This window comes from Eublepharis macularius, chromosome 4 (assembly GCF_028583425.1).
Source record: "Eublepharis macularius isolate TG4126 chromosome 4, MPM_Emac_v1.0, whole genome shotgun sequence".
In the NCBI taxonomy this organism is placed as follows: Eukaryota; Metazoa; Chordata; class Lepidosauria; order Squamata; family Eublepharidae; genus Eublepharis; species Eublepharis macularius.
In genome coordinates this window covers 105,465,989-105,483,240 of record NC_072793.1, presented here as the reverse complement: position 1 = coordinate 105,483,240, position 17,252 = coordinate 105,465,989, and the positions used below count along the sequence as shown (strand labels likewise).

General features: G+C 42.2%; 1 protein-coding gene across 1 annotated transcript in view; it reads right to left on the bottom strand.

The window, feature by feature from the left end:
• The window catches only part of SHISA5 (shisa family member 5), a 43,915-nt gene extending 29,584 nt beyond the window's left edge, over window positions 1–14,331 (bottom strand). Inside the window, exon 1 of the mRNA XM_054978316.1 lies at window positions 13,996–14,331. Within this exon, the coding sequence (XP_054834291.1) occupies window positions 13,996–14,071 (76 nt within the window). The 5' untranslated portion in view covers window positions 14,072–14,331. The remainder of the gene's footprint in view (window positions 1–13,995) is intronic.
• Between the last annotated feature and the right edge of the window lie 2,921 nt (window positions 14,332–17,252).

Here is a 17,252-nt window from a genome sequence, read left to right as displayed (position 1 = left end):
AATGGTTGCTAGTTAGTTTCCTAATTCAATTCAAGGCCACAACTTTAACTATTTAATGCCTTTCACAGACTACATATTTGATGGTTAAGCCTAAACAGTTATTCCAGTCTAAGAGCGGAACTACAAGTGACAAAAGGCACAGGTTGGACACTTGTCAGCTTCCCTCAAATTTTGATGGGAAATGTAGGCATCCTAGTCTTGCAGCTTGGCTCTCTGACTGCTGTCCAATGGACTTTTCAACTGTCACTTGTCCAACATTCCGCCAAGCTGCCTACATTTCCCATCAAAACTTGAGGGAAGCTGACAAGTGTCCAACCTGTTCCTTTTGTCACTTGTAGTTCCGCTTTAAGCCTGCTGAACTCTATATAGGTAAGTGTAAGAAGTTTAAGCACACCTGTAAAATGATGTCTTGACCTTGTATCAGCCCATACATCTACTATGATCATATTGAAGGGTCCCAATCAAAGCCTATTTCTCCAGAAGAGTTAGAACTATGGCTGGGCGGAGACACAGGACACTACCCTGAGTCTCTTGAAGTTTTTTTCCTCATTATTTTACAAAATTTATACCCCGCCTTTCTGCCCTCATACGGGTTGCCATGGTGGCTACAAAATTTAAACATGCATTATAAAATCACATTTTAAAAACCATTAAAACCAACAAAAAACATTAGAATGATTAAAACCAGAGCTAAAATACATACAAAAAAATAAAAAAACATTAAAAGAGTGGGCAGGAAGGGGGGATCAACTGAGGGAATGCCAAAAGTCTTTCACCCACTGGCAGAAGATGGCAAAAAAGGAGGACATATGAGTTTTCCCAAGGAGGAGGTTCTAGAGTTTTGTGCAATGACTGAGAAGACCCTCTCCTGGGTTGCTACCCACAACCTCAGAAGGCAGGGCACCTGAAGAGGGCCTCTGAAGAAGACCATAAGTGGTTGCACAGGTTCGTAAGGGAATAGATATTCCTTCAGGTTCTCTGATTCCAAACCATATTGGGCTTTGAAAATCAGCACCAGTAACTTGAATTATGCCCAGAAACAGATTGGGAGCCAGTGCAAATGGGCCAAGGCCTGAATGATACAGTCCCGATGACCCACTCCAGTCAGCATCCTGGCTGCAACACTTTGGACCAATTGAAGTTTCCAAACACTTTTTCAAGGGCAGTATCCATAAATAGACTTCGATCCAAGAGCAGCCCCAGATTATAGATCTGTTCCTTCAAGGCCAGTCAATACCATCTAGAATGGTTAACATCATCAATCCCAGGTTAGGCCTTCCACTTACCAATAGCACTTCCATCTTGGTGGGATTAGGCTTCAGTGTACTGGCCTGCATCACTCCAAAACTGCCTCCAGTTCAGAGTTTCTACAGCCTCCCTGAGATCAGCTAGAAGACTGAGATACAGCTGAGTGTCCCCCACATATTGGTGACAAGCCAGCCCAAACCACCACCACCACCACAAAAAAATGCCTCATAATCACAGACCAGGAAGGTGGTCCAGAACCATGATCAATGGTACTGAAAAGCCACTGAGAGGTCCAGGAGAAGCAACAGAGTTGCACCCCCTCTGTCCATCTCCCAGCACAGATTGACATGAATGTTCAGCATCGCTAGCTTAAAGTGTGCCATGCAGAATGGGTCAAAGGAACCACTCTCAATTCCGATGAATTTTATTTTGTTTACTTCATTTATACCCCATCTTTGGGACCCAAAGCAGTTTACATCATTCAATCCTCCTCCATTTTATACTCGGAACGCCCCTGTGAAGCCTGTTATGTTGAGAGTGTGGCTGGCCCAAAGTCACCCAGTGTGCTTCCAAGGCAGAGCAGGGATTTGAACTTGGGTCTCCCAGATCCTAGTTTAACACTCAAACCACTACACCACACTGGCAGTCAATGCTAAAGTCCTCCAAGACAACCAGCCAAGGGGTCCTCAGCGCTACCCCTGAGACTCCGTCTGATGGAATTTCCTCAAACAATACCATACTGATTTAACATCCATAGGTTTTTGAAATTAATGGAAAACTCAGCCACTGTTATCATAGTATGTGGTTAGATGTTAAAAGCAAATAGCAGTTTTGTATCTGATAACTTTCAGATTTGAAAACTGGATTTTATCAGCTGTTGAGTTTTATTTAGGGTGGATAAAAACATTTTAAAAATCAGATTTTTAAAAATTTAAATCTGATTTTGTTTGATAGAATCCTTTTTGTGGGGAAAAACCCCTATAGTTTCCTATTTAATAGACATTATAGCCCAAAGGTTTTTCATCATGAAATAAGGATTACATGCAATTATTACTTTTTTTGTAAATTAATTCCATTAATTCATTAATTAAGGCCCTAATGTCATGCTCTCCCAGAGGCTTCTGTAAAATTATTAATTCATTAATTAAGGCCCTAATGTCATGCTCTCCCAGAGGCTTCTGTAAAATTATTTTGGGTAAATTTTTATTTTATCTAGAAGATACCATCACAAATACTTGGTACTCAAAACTGTGAATTTACGTCTGCACAGAAAACGTGCCTCTTCTTGACAGCAAAAATGTTTTTAAATAAACATACAGAATTGAAAGACCTATTGTTCCTCTTCAAATCTAGGTACACAGAATCAATCCCTTACCTCTGAAGAGCTAAATTTCAAGAAGTTCAATGAATAAAAGATTGTTTGGGGTGGAATAGATCTGGATTAGGAGATGTTAAGAGCTAAGTGTGAGGAGGAAGGGGCAAAAAGTACAAAAGAAAGTGAAACTTTCTGAGCAGAATATTCTAGAAGTCTTGAGATTTTTTGTGAATATAGCTTGAGATTTACCATGTTATAACAGGCCAGTTTGGGAATTTTTTTGTTTAAGTAATAAAGTATTTAAGTAAATACAATATGCTATATAATATTGTAAATGTTATTATTAATGATTATTTTCTCCTTCCAATAAAGTATTGCAGAAAAGTTGTCCAAATATGAATGATTAACCTATTAAACTGGAGATAATTATGAAATCATTGTGAGGTGAATTATCTATTCCAAATAGTAAATAACCAAACAATCATTAGTTTTCTGATAAAATTGTAAAACTAACTTGAGAAGTTATTGTTCTAAAAATGAAATCTTCATCTGGGTTGCAAATATTAATGTTCTAAAAACCGGAAAGAATGGCCGTGTATGTAGAAAACCATGATTTAAATCAAATCCTCCCTGGTTTATTTGTAGCATTTTTGCATTGTCTGTGTAAGATGCCTTAAATGATCACAGGATTGTTGTTCCCCTATCCTCACAGCATAAGCCGCTTTGAGTTCCCATTACAGAGAAAGAGAGGCTATAATTTTAAATAAATGATAAAAGATAAAGGATAAAAATACTAGAATAAATAAAATGCTAATCTATCAGCAGATCAGGATTTCCTTGATTCTCTTTTTTTGCTGCAGCCCAAAAATGCCCCCCCATGATGCTCCTGGGGGACAGATTATCCCAGGAATAGCATGAGGTAGGAGTTAGTGAAAACTACTCACCCTTGCACCAGTGGAAAAATTTCCCCTGGATCCAAGCCATTTCTCGCAAAGAAAGAGAAGCCAATATACTTCCTAATATGACTACTTTAAAAAAAGATAATTTAGATGCCTCACTTCAACAGCTTGCTGTTTCCTTAGACAAAAGTAGTTTTACAAACAGCAAGGACTTATGGGTACAGAAGATTAGACTAACCACAAACCATTAGGTAATGTTGCTTAAAACAAACAGTTCTTTAAATACTACATTAAACAATGGCCTGCTAGAAATCTGTATACCCCAAATACCATACACAAACATAGAAGAAGCAGAGTACTTAAAAACAAGCTGAAGGTATTGCAACCTCAGTGTCCTCTAATTTCTCCCTAAACCTGACATTCAAAGGCCTTTTCATAACTTCTCTAAATCAGGTCTTGTCTGTATTGAAGAAAGGAAGCTGTTTTCCTCCTCATTTTCTCTGGCTTAACCCTCCACAACATTTCCTGTAGATGGAGAAAGGAAAGTTAAAACAGACCATCAGCTTCTTTATTTCTTGTGTATCTGAAAATTAAATGCATTTTAAAGAGTGCTTTTTGCTCATCTCTTCTCAGAGCTATCTGAAACACTTGCAATGTTTAAACTAAGTCCCATTCAAATAAAAGGGTTTCCTGTTATGTTTCCTTCTAATTTGGTTATGATGCCTGATGTTTTATTCCTTCTAATTTATGTTGTAGTTTTTTAATCAGATTGAATATCACTTTGAAGATTACTTTAAAAAGGGGGGTGGGGGATAAACCCCCAAAGGATCAATACGAACATACAAGAAAAGGGAGCTATTTTTTTCTGAGTTTATTTATTTATTTTCTTTAATTTATAGTCCACCCTCCCCACACAAGTGGGCTCAGGGCAGATCACAACAGACTTAAAATACACCACACAACTAATCACATCACCATTAAAAGCATAAATAATACATATCATTCAATTTAAAATATATACTACAACTATATAAATACAAGTGTAAAAACAGAGAACATGGCAGCACGTGAGCATTTTACAGCAACTATGTTAAGGACAAGAGGTAACATTGGGCAGGAGGGCGTAAAATTTTAACCCCCCCCCACCATAGGGGAGGCACCGCCTAGCATCAACCATATGCCTGGCGGAACAGCTCCGTCTTGCAGGCCCGGCGAAATGCCAACAAGTTCTGCCAGGCTGTTGCAAGACAGAGCATTCCACCAGGCTGGGGCCAGGGACGAAAAAGTCCTGGCCCTGGTCGACGCCAGGTGGGCCTCTCTAGGGCCAGGGATCTTTAACAGATGTTTATCGCTTGAGCGAAGGGTCCTCTGGGGCTTATATGGGGAGAGGCGGTCCCGCAGATATGACGGTCCCAGTCCACTTAGGGCTTTGTAGGTTAATACCAGAACCTTGAACCTGATTCGGTACTCCACCGGCAACCAATGCAGCTGGTGCAAAACTGGTGTTATGTGTTCCCATATTGGCGTTCTGGTGATAACCTGCGCTGCCGCATTCTGCACCAGCTGTAACCGCTGGATCAGGCTCAAGGGAAGCCCAGCGTAGAGTGCGTTACAGTAGTCCAGTCTAGAGGTGACCATTGCTTGGACCACTGTAGTTAAGTCGCAGGATGATAGATAGGGAGCAAGTTGCCTGGCCTGATGAAGATAATAAAAAGAAGACCTGGCAACCACAGAGGCCTGATCCACCACTGTCAAGGAGGAATCAAGAATCACCCCCAGGCTCCTAACTCTTGGGACCAGTGTAAGCACTGTCCCATCGAGTACAGGAAGCCGGGGTCCCAAATCTACATTTCCACGACTCAAGTACATGATCTCTGTCTTCATAGGGTTCAGTTTCAGCCGGCTTTGTCTCAACCACCCAGCCACGGCTTCAAAAGCACGCTCCAGGACTCCGGGGCCGATCCAGGCCGGTCGTCCATCAACAGATAAGGCTGGGTGTCATCCACATATTGGTGACACCCAAGCCCGAAACTCCACACCAACTGGGCAAGGGGGCACATATAGATGTTAAATAATAAAGGGGAGAGTATCGCTCCCTGCAGCACACCACAGACTAGTGGCCTATGAGACGATAACCTCTCCCCAAGCGCCACCCTCTGTCCCCGATCACGGAGAAAGGAGACTAGCCACTGCAGCGCTATCCCCTGAATCCCCACATCGGCGAGGTGGTGGGTCAGAAGATCATGGTCGACCGTATCAAACGCTGCTGACAGATCCAGTAAAATCAGCAGCGCCGACCCACTCCGATCCAGCTGCCTGCGGAGATCATCTGTGAGGGCGACCAGCAGTGTCTCCACCCCATGTCCCGGGCGGAAGCCGGACTGGAAGGGATCTAGGTCACCAGCTTGAGCCTGAGGATAACTGTGACAGGACTCCATACCTAACAACTGCACAGATAGGAAAGGAATCAAGTTCTTCTGACACAGAAAATTCTCATGGAAACTATCTTGTTCCCATTCCACTTTAAGTTGGAGGCTTAAAGACACAGACATTCTAAATTTAGAGCTGGAAATATTCACCCAGAAACCAGAGAAAATATTTATCTACTAGCGTAGAGGCCCTATACAAATGTATCACTAATAATAAGCTTATGCACATTTCTTTCCCCTTCATCTGTTCCCTCTCCTGTAGTGACATAATCATGGTTAATAACTGAGTTTAGTAAAACCAGCTTCAGATTTTGATCTCATAGTGATTAATAATGGTTCTGAATAAAGGAGATCCCAAAGATTGCAGCAACTTTTGGGATATTTCAGTATTTTCCCATGCAAGCAAAGTGACGCTTGAAAGATTCTATAACAAAGCCAGTTTGGTGTAGTGGTTAAGAGCACAGGACTCTAATCTGGAGAGCTGGGTTTGATTCCCCACTCCTCTGCTTGAAGCCAGCTGGGTGACCTTGGGCTAGTCGCAGCTCCCTGGAGCTCTCAGCTCCACCCACCTCACAGGGTGTTTGCTGTGGGGATAATAATGACATACTTTGTAAACTGCTCTGAGTGGACATTAAGTTGTCCTGAAGGGCGGTATATTAATCGAATGTTGTTGTTATTGTTATTAAAGACTCTCACCATATATGGAACAAGAAATGCCAGGAGTTTAAGCTGGATTCAGAAAAAAAAACCTATTGTAAATTTACGATGGTTAATAGAACATACCAAAGAATTTCAGAAGAAAATCAGTCTGTAATTTATAGATTACAGCAAAGCTTTTAACTGTGTGGATCATGACAAGCTATGGATGCTGTTAAAGAAATGGGTGTACTACAAACTGATTGTGTTGATGCACAACTTGTACTCCAGACAAGAGGCTACTGTTTAGGACAAAATATGGGGAAAGAGAATGGTTTCCAGTTGGCAAAGGTGTCAGACAAGGATGTATATTACCTCCCTATCTGTTCAATCTATATGCAGAGCATATCATAAGGAAAACCGGATTAGATTTAGACGAAGGTAAAGTGCAAACTGGTGGAAGGATCATTAACAGTTTGATATGAAACTGACACCATGTTACTGACAGAAAATAGTGAAGACTTGAAATGACTGAAGGTTAAAGGAGAAACTGCCAAAGCAGGATTACAGCTGAAAATCAAGACGACAAAAGTAACAACTATAGAGGAATTACACAATTTTAAAGTTGACAATGAAGAAATTGAAATTGTTAAAGATTTTCTATTCCTTGGCTCAATCATCAAAAGGGAGAATGCAACCTAGAAATCAGAAGGAGACTGAAACTTAGAAGGACAGCCATGAAGTAACTAGAAAAGGTCCTTAAGGATAAGAATGTGCTGCTGGGGACCAAGAGCAAGATAATTCATACTTATTTTATTTATTTATATCATATTTGTATTCTGCCCTCCCCGCAAGCGGGCTCAGGGCGGATAACAACCTTAAAATTATTTTAAAACGTTCCATATTAAAACATTACATCATATAAAAATAAAAATATTATGGTATTCATACTATGTTTGGATGTAAAACTTGGTCAATGAAGAAAGCTGACAGGAAGAAAGCTGATTCTTTTGAAATGTGGTCTGGATGAGAGTTTTACAAATGCCATGGACAACCAAAAATACAAATAAGTGGGTTCTTGATCAAATCAAGCCTGAATTCTCCTTAGAAGCTAAAATGACAAAACTGAGGCTATCTTACTTTGGTCACATCATGAGAAGACAAGATTCTCTGGAAAAGTCAATAATTTGCCAGGAACAGTGGATGGCAGTAGGAAAAGAAGAAGCCCCAAAATGAGACAGCTTGACTCAATAAAGGAAGCCATGTCCTCCAAGCTACAAGATCTGAACAAGGCTGTTAATGATAGGACATTTTGGAAGTCATGAATCCATCAGATCTCCATAAGTGAGTTGACAGCATGTAACACACACAACAACTGTGGTTAGCATTTACTAAATTGACGTGACATGACTCTTTTAGAATCGGTGCAGAAGTAACAGTCAAATTAGGTATAGCATGTCTATCATGGATCAAAAACTACTCTGCAGTTTTAACAGTAATAGGCAGGTGGAGTTATGCTGAACTATAGTATAGAATGTACAACTGCTCAGTGCCATAGATCATAGAGTTACAAAGAATACAATTACTTCAATGTCTTAAATTAGAGGCTGAATACCCATCTCTCAGGAATATTCTAACTTTGGATTTCCTATACTGACTCTATGGCAACTTCCATCAGAGACATATGTGTAAACTACGGGGGGGCTGAGGGGCTTGAGCCCCCCCCCCCGGATTTGGCCAGGGGGGGCTGAGCCCCCCCAGGCAGCCAGTGAACTACATGGGAGCTAAGGGGCTCAAGCCCCCTCAGATCTCACATGACGGTCTCAGTTACAATAGCTGATGAAGCATAGGATTGCCCCCCCTTCCTGTTATATCATATTATAATTTCTATGATTCTTTGGGGCTTTGTTCCTTTTTTCCTCTTGTATGTATTAGTGTATTTATTAAGAATTTATCATTTTTAAAGGTATTGCGGTTTGTATAAACAATTTACAAATAAATGTTACAGAAGAATTAAGAGACTGATAGAAGATACTTGATTTTGAAAATCAGGCTCCTGGAAGGCAAGATTTACACACTAGCAACAATATATGCACCAAACAATGCAAGAGAAAGTTTTTATGAAAATGTTTTCCAATCCATTTTCAATTTTCAAGAAGATAATGATCTTTGGAGACAGGAATGGGGTAATGGATCTAAGAAAAAGATAGGTGGGTGGAAAAAAACAAAGAAGGCCAACTTCCCCAAAATGTGCTTTCTCCCCTCCTATCAAGAAACTATTTTTGAAGTAATATCTTAAATAGTATATGATGGCTTCAGTGGGTTAAATGTCTAAAAGATTTTTGATCCTACAAAGGGAACACAAAGCTTACAAACTATCAACCAAGCTTGTGTCTCTTTTACATTGTGGGCGACTGAAGTGGTTTACATAAATAAAAGAAAGGACCAGAGAGCATGTGAGATTTTGACAGCCATAAATCCAGAGAGCATTTACCTCAGAAGTCTCTCCCCTCTCTTCACTTCCCTCCAAAATGTGTTTAATTATACAGAAATGTTACAATTGGAAGATGCTTGTAGGATCAAAAATCTGAATATTGGAGACTATACTTCCTTTTCTGACAGCCACCAAACACATTCAAGGATTGTTATGTGATGGATATAAAAAACTTGAGTTATTTATATTGTTTGTTATATTATATTTACTCTTTTCTTTTGACATCATCATAATTGTGCTATTTTTTTTCCTTTTTTTGTTCTGCTTATATTTATAAAAATAAATTTTATATAAAAAAGAATTTATACACTGCCTGAAAATACCTTTGACTATGACACATTAATTAGCTTAGTCCTCAACCCTGGCTGGCTCCACCCATTTTCAATGTAGCAACAGTCAGATTGCAAGACCTCTGTTGGATATAAGTGCAATATAAGTGCATGGCTAAAATTTACATTCAGGGAATGTTAGAAGATTCTACTTCTAATGCTGTCCCATTCCTCAGGTTTCAGAGCGGGAGAAACCAGAGAGTTAGAAAGATAGACAGGTCAGAGCATCTATTTACTGTTTATTCCTTTACTGCCCTTTGATGTGTAGATTACTAAGGAGTAGAGATGGGCACGAACCGAAATACGACCCCAAAAAACCCACGAACCAAGCTGGTTCGGGCTTTGCGAACCAGGGTTCATGGAAGCTCCTTTCCACGGAACTTCCATGAACTGTATGCTGGTTCCTTGGGTCGTATTTACAGGGGCAGTTTAAATGGCCATTCTCCCAGTTAAATGACCATTTAAACTGCCCCTTTAAGGGCCCTGCTGCAGCAGGTCCCCCCCCCCCCCCGCCTGCCAGCTGATAGTTTAAAGGGACCTGCCTGGCAGGGCCCTTTAAACTGCCCAAACCCCAGCGGCCTTCCTGCCCTTCAAGAAGCTGAAAACGGCCTCCCTGCCCCTCAAATGGCTGCTGCAGCATTTCAGAGCCATTTGAGGGGCAGGAAGGCCGTTTTCAGCCTCCTCCGTTGCCCTGCAGGCCCCCAGAGAGGTCGAAGAGGCCGAAAAAGGCCTTCCTGCTCCTCCAGGGACGAGAGGAAGGATGCTGCACTGCAGGATAAGGTAAGTGTGGGGCTGGGCTGGGGCTAGGGGGTAGGAGGGGCGGGGGTTTGGGCAGTTTAACGGGCAGGTCCCTTTAAACTATCAGCTGGCAGGCTGCGGAGAGGGGATCCCCCCTGCCAGCTGATAGTTTAAAGGGACCTGCTGCTTGCAAGGCAGGAAAGGGCCATTTAAACAGCTAAATACCCCTTTCCCTGCTGCTGTTAAGGCCAGCAGCACCCCACGAACCACAAACTGGTTCATAACTGGTCCAGTTCCATGGTTCGTGGTTTGTGAAACCCACGAATCACAAACCTGCTGGTTCGTTGGGGTTTTTTTGTTCCATGTCCATGTCTACTCATGAGGACTTCCTCCTCAGAACAGATCTGTAGGTAGGAAGCTCTCTTCACTTTCCTATCAAAGTATGGAGTTTCTATAATAAAGAACTCTGACTTTTTTAAAACTAAAATTTTTCTAAAACTGCTTCCCTTTTAAAACTTATACACTCACACCAGCCAGCACGCTCCAGCCACCCATCATCACGTTTTCTCTGCAGTCAATGCTACTCTGTTAAGGACCAGTTTCTATTCCTTTTAATAGGGGGAAAAGTGAGCATCTATTTTACTTTCCAGTAACCTTATCATTACACTGTATTTTGGAAATGGAACACTGGGAAAGGGTAGGCCTTATGTTTCCTTGTTGAACTAGCTTTGTTTGCTTGTTTGTGGCTATTTTTTTTTTGCTGGGTGCGGGAGAACAGTTAGTATTTTTCATGGTAATGTATGGGTGGGGGGGCTGCTTCAGCCACTCCTAAACTTTTCTTTCAATTTCCATTCCATGTTTAAATGGAGAGGTGGTGGTATCTATTGCAGAAAAGGACAATTCCTAAAAATAAGTGCTGTCTCTCTGAAGCAATGAGAAGCCCTATCTGCATGAACAAGATTGGAAGGGGGGGGTGCAGATCAGAAGCCTTTTAAAAATTTCCTTTTGCCCTGTGTCCAGGCTGTGATTTGGTTAATAATGTTTTTTAAGGTGGAGTTTAAGCAGTGTGCTAAGAAAGCAAGGTATATAAAATCCTAGGTAGTATAACTGTGAGTTTTCTTTGGGGTCATGACTAGCATTGTTCTGAATTGCCTCAAAATGTGCTTGTACTCACTTATAGGATATGAGTTTGAAGTGAGAAGATGGGAATTTGCTACTACTTTGCACTGTGCACACTGCTCAGAAATCGAGTGCACGGCAACTGTTTTGTATTCTGCCCTGGTTCAGACTTCAACCATGCATTTACCAAACAAAGGCATCTGCAATGCCATAATTTAGTAAATTTCAGTACTAAGTCACCCTTATGAATAAGGCAGAATCAAGACTCCTGTAAATGAACATCCAGGAAAACTTTAAAAATGTTCCCTTACAGGCGTTTCTGTGTTGCCTTTCTTAGTGTCAAATTTATGACCATTAGTTTGTCCTATACACATGGTATGTATAATTATAGATCATAAATTGACTATCCTAAAAGTGAATTTCAAAAACAGGACACAGCAAGAGATTGCTGAGATAGCACTATAACCACTGATCAACTCCCACATTTTCCTAGGTTTGGCCCAGCTCAGGGGCATTGTTAAGGGGGTCCCCATGGGTGCCTGGGTCCCCCTAAATGATGAAAATTTTCTTGAATAGAGGCATAGTAATATGTGGATGGAGTAGCAATATCAGCTGTTGTGACTTTTGAACACAATATGCTAAAACTCTTCATTTTCAGCAGTAAAAAACCATCCCCCCCCCAAAAAAATACAGCTTAAACAAGCACAAAATTATTTTATTTATTTATTTTTGACTTTTATTCCGCCCTCCCCACATCTCCAGCAGACTCAGGGCAGATTACAAATACATAAAAGTTAAAATATATAAAATGCAAACTAGTATGTTATTTCTTTACAACATGGCTTAAATGGATTGAAAGCTGAAACAGCATTAGTATAACAGTTTATATGTAATTTGCTGTACTCAGTATTTACATAATATGCATGTTTCTGCTTTATGTCACAGTAAATTACCATAATGTCTGCCTCATGGGATTATTCCAATACCACAAAAATATTTCCTCAGTCTGATAAGAACATCCCTTAGTCATTTTTTTCTTTTTGACAACTTTACCAATTTCTTCTTTATCACGGTTTTCATTTTTACAGCCAACAGTTACCTCAATGTAAGCCCTTAGACATCATTCTCAAGCATCTAGTCCTTGTGGTGAAAACTTCCTTCCCTTTATTGCCACTTCCTCCATTCTGCCAAAGCACATCTATTGTCAAACAAACCTCTTCAATCTGGACTTCCGCCATGTGGTTTCATAATACAGCTTTGGCCTATCTATTACTGAAATATCACACGTTGTAAAATGTCTGCAGGAAAGGCACATGTAAGACTGTTAGAGAAGCTGCATCCAAATCTCACTTCTTTAGCAAAACCTTTTTGATCCATCCAAGGCTTATGTTACCTCAACAGACTTCCCTTTAACCCATCCCTACTGTTCACTACCAATCCCTTACCCTTCTGTCTTTTCAAGTTTAGCGCCACCTAAGAATTTGGCACTGAGCAGAACATGGCAGACCTCAGTTAGTAGCAGCCATTTTATTTATGGTTCCACAGATTAACACATGGGTGGTACTATGAAAAAATTAGTTGTAGAAAACATATTAATTGTAGAAATATTAAGAACAAATTCCTATTGAATGACTGGGGGAGGTTACTGTTTCCTTTTTCAAGTTGCCTGTACTAACCATACTAGTCCTATAATGAAACAATATAAAATAGTCTACCTTGGGCAGCATAATCCCGTGTGTATACTATTTCCCTACTCCCAAATTTATAACCCAGGCATGTGGACGTTAACAGAGGTAAACAAACCTCAGCTTTCATGCATCTTCCTGCAAAGTCAACTCAAAGAACAGAGGATGGGGAATTTTTTCCTTTTAATATCCAGTATAAAAACCAAGCCAAGGTCAAACTTCAACTATCTTTCCTTACTATGACTAGTTTTTCCTGGGTGAAAAAGATCAGTTTTTTAAGAGCCAGTGCCATACCAAGCTGGGAACAAAATTCGGCTCAACATGAAATACCTAGGTGCCAGTGAAACATCTGAGTTCCTTTTTTAGGTGATAAAGAGAAAACGGAGGCCCAGCCAAGAAACAGCACTGTTAGTAAACCAGTGACAGGATGCTGCTGAAGTGGTTAGAATGAGTCACAAACGGATGACGGGAGTGGTTTCCCCACACATTTCAGGCCTTCTGTCTTCAAGAGAAAGAAGCGGGTTTGGGTAAAACAAGAAGAAAGCAAGCAACAAGAAGCCTGCAGGGCGAGGGGTGGGGAAAGCAGGTCTTGAACGAAGACAAAGGCAAGAGGGAAGCGAGTTAAACCCTTAGGAAGCACCCGGTGCTGCCAGCACAGCCCTTTCCTTTTAGTTCGCGCAGAAAGCGCCCGAGCCGGGGATGATGCCATTTTTAGCGCCGCCTTCTAGCTACTCCATTCCCTCCTGCCCAGCCCAAAGCACCTCAGGAAGGGAGATTCCCTGTGGCTCAGCGGTGGCAACTCCTAGCACCACCCGGAAGTTGCTGAACATCCTGACTTTCCCGAAGTTCCCACCCTCCTATCGACCAGAGCGCGTCTCCCGACGCTTAGACCACCGCAGCCCTCCCTCTCCGAAGACTGGACCCGGCCAGAGCCATTCGCCCTCCTCCTGCGGCCGCTCGGAGGAAGCTCTCCAGGCGCAACCCACTAGAAACACCCGCTCGTCTCGAGGGAGTCGAGTAGGCGCCTCTTTCTCTCTGGCCTGGGTTCCCAAGAGGGGACTCCGCTTAGAGTATTCCCCTCAGCTTCGAGACTCCGCACTCACCACTAGGCAGCAGCAGCAGCAGCAGGAGCGACCAGAGGACGCCAAGGGCCAGGGGGCTGCCTCGGGCAAGCGCCATCGTGTCCCTCTCCCCACAGCAGAAGAGCAGCCGAAGGCGATCGCAGACCACCAAGAGGACTCTGCGAGCGAAAGATGGGCGGTCCCTGTCGCTCCTAATCCGAGGTCCCGCCCCGTCATACCCCCCTTCCTAGATCCTCCTCCGGGCGCCTGGGAGGATCTCCGGGGCACGCTGCCAAGCGTCCATCCTCGAGTTCCTCTCTACGCTCCCGGGACGGCTCGCAAACGCATCATCCTGGTACAGGCGACAAAGGAGACCCAGCCTGTCGAGGTACTGGGAAAACCGTCGCGGCCGGAGATCATCCCTGGGAACATTTTTAAAAGTGCCCCTGAGCATGTGCTGAGTCTTGGTCACCTTCGGGAAATATCATATCCTACATACCTGCAGAGAGAGAGAATTGCACGTATTTAGGGTCAAACTCTAGACAACAGGATGCACCCAAGCAGGGTTTCTTTGCCCGCTTCCGCTTGGGACCTCGGCGCCCGAGGAAGGTTCAGCCCTTTTGCTTCCACGCTCCTTTCCTTCATTCTGCGTGTTCCGCGGTGGAAGGGCCTGCAGAATGCTCAAGCCGTACCGACCCGCTTCTTCTGCCGTGGGTCATTAAACCTGACACGTTTATCCGGTGTCTTGTGGCACTATGCTGCGACTATCAAGTTTCAAGCCGGGGGGGGGGGAGTTGCACTAAAGCTAAGGTCTCTCGCTTAATTTCCAAGTGGAAGTGCAATGCTGACCGAAGCCATTTCTCTCTTGAGACGTGTTTTGAGCACTTCTGCCAGGGTCACCACCACCACCCTAGCCAATGACCTGTAGTGGTAGGTAGGTAAGGTTTATTGCATTAGGCCAAAGGCTGTTACAAACAACAATGACCCGTAGTGGTTCAAGTCATGTTTTCGGTTGTCATCTAAAAGATTATTTTTAGGCCAACCAGGTCTAATCTTAGTGCCAAATCCATTAACCTTCCTTATCATTTTGGACCAGCATGACAGCTGTAGTTTTGCATAAACCCCTTATGTTTCTTCTTGAACTGCACTACTGTATGTTCCCAAGGATGTTTTAACATTGGATTTGTTCATCACTTTTTCTTTCTGGATGTAAACAGTTTTCTGTTATTGAACATTTTGAATTAGTATTGATATAATACAGCTGCACAGTTTCCATCAGATCAGTTTTACAATATTTTGATACTACTTTGTCTCAAGGTGCATTGCAGACAATGGTGTGCAATTGAAGGCTCTAATAATGTGTCCTCTGCAGGGTATTCTTAGGAACTTAAATAAGATTAGCGACAATTGCAAAGAAATCTGAAATCATGTAAGTATATATAGCTATACAAAATAATATACAATTCTTTAACCCTTGAGGGTTGGGGGAGGGAGAGAAGGGGATCGTTTACAGTCTTTGCTGCTGTAGCCTGAAGTGAAATTCTAGCTTGGAAGTCTTCTACCTTGTAGGTCCCTCATAAACCTCTGTTGCAGAATAACATAGGGAACACAACTACAAGATAACCACTACAAATATAAAATCTGAAAATCGCTTTTTACTCCACACTCACCTTTATGAAGTGGTATAAGGAATATAAAATATTCTGAGAAGTCCCTGTTAGCTTGCCTCAGAAGGTTCCCCCATTATATCAATACTACAATCTGTGGAACACCTGAAGGCAATTCATTCCACTCCCTCTTCCCAATTTGTAACCCTAAATAAAGGACAATAAAAATTGTTTGCTTGGCGTTACACAATGGCAGTTGAAATTTGGTTGCTTTGTTGCCGAGTGTTGAATGTTCGTGAAGTTAGAAAACATTTCTTATGTTACTACACAACTCACTTAAGAGAACTTCCATGCATTAATGAGTCATTTCTTTTTTTGAGCTGACATGTAGTCAGATCCCATGTGCATTTCCTTGGCTACTATGCCTTTCCCTCCTCCTTAAAACCACAGAAATGGCACCAGAGGCGTTTTTAAAACTAAAAAATAACTAAGGAGTTTCTTTACATTACTGGGGAAAGGTTAGGTGAAGTTAGATGACGAAACATATATACATCTAAATCACTGAGGTAACATTAAGGACATGCACAGACTTCAGTTTTTAGGCTTTTTACTGTTATTTAAGGCTTCTGTAGTTAAGCTTTGTTTCCCTTGGTTGTTGTGGATTTTCCGGGCTGTATTGCCGTAGGCTTAGCATTGTAGTTCCTGACATTTCGCCAGCAGCTGTGGCTGGCATCTTCAGAGGTGTAGCACCGAAAGAAAGGGATCTCTCAATGTCAAACTGTGGAGGAGATGTATTGTCGAAGGCTTTCACGGCCGGAGAACGATGGTTCTTGTGGGTTTTCCGGGCTGTATTGCTGTGGTCTTGGCACTGTAGTTCCTGACCTTTCGCCAGCAGCTGTGGCTGGCATCTTCAGAGCTGTAGCACCAAAAGACAGAGATCTCTGTGTCACAGTGTGGAAAAGGTGTTGGCAGGTCATTTGTATCTACTCAGGAGGAGTGGGGTTGAGCTGAGTCATCCTGTAAGAGTTTCCCAGGGTGTGGAATGCTAATGGCGGGAGGCTTCACTGTATCCTGAGGAGGTTCTTTTGCATATGGATTGGGGCTTGATGTGCTAATCTTCTCTGCAGGGCTATTGTTGAGTATAGAGTGTCTAGTGTTTTTCAGAACTGGAAACCATGCTCTGTTCATTCTTAAGGTTTCTTCTTCCCTGTTGAAGTTTTGCTTATGCTTGTGAATTTCAATGGCTTCCCTGTGCAGTCTGACAACGTAGTTGGAAGTGTTGTCCAGTATTTTGGTGTCCTGGAGTAAGATACTGTGCCCTGTTTGAGTTAGGCTATGTTCAGCCGCTGCTGATTTTTCAGGTTGTCCAAGTCTGCAGTGTCTTTCATGTTCTTTTATTCTTGTCTGGATGCTACGCTTTGTGGTCCCGATGTAAACTTGTCCACAGCTGCAGGATATACGGTATACTCCTGCAGAGGTGAGGGGGTCTCTACTGTATTTTGCTGATCGTAGCATCTGTTGTATTTTTCAGGTGGGTCTGAATACTGCTTGAAGGTTATTCTTTTTCATAAGCTTTCCCATCTGATCAGTAATTCCTTTGATATATGGCAAAAACACTTTTTTTCAGTCCCACTCCGACCCATTGTGAGTGCCATTGGTTCACCGATATATGAATTAGCTAGACATCTGGCC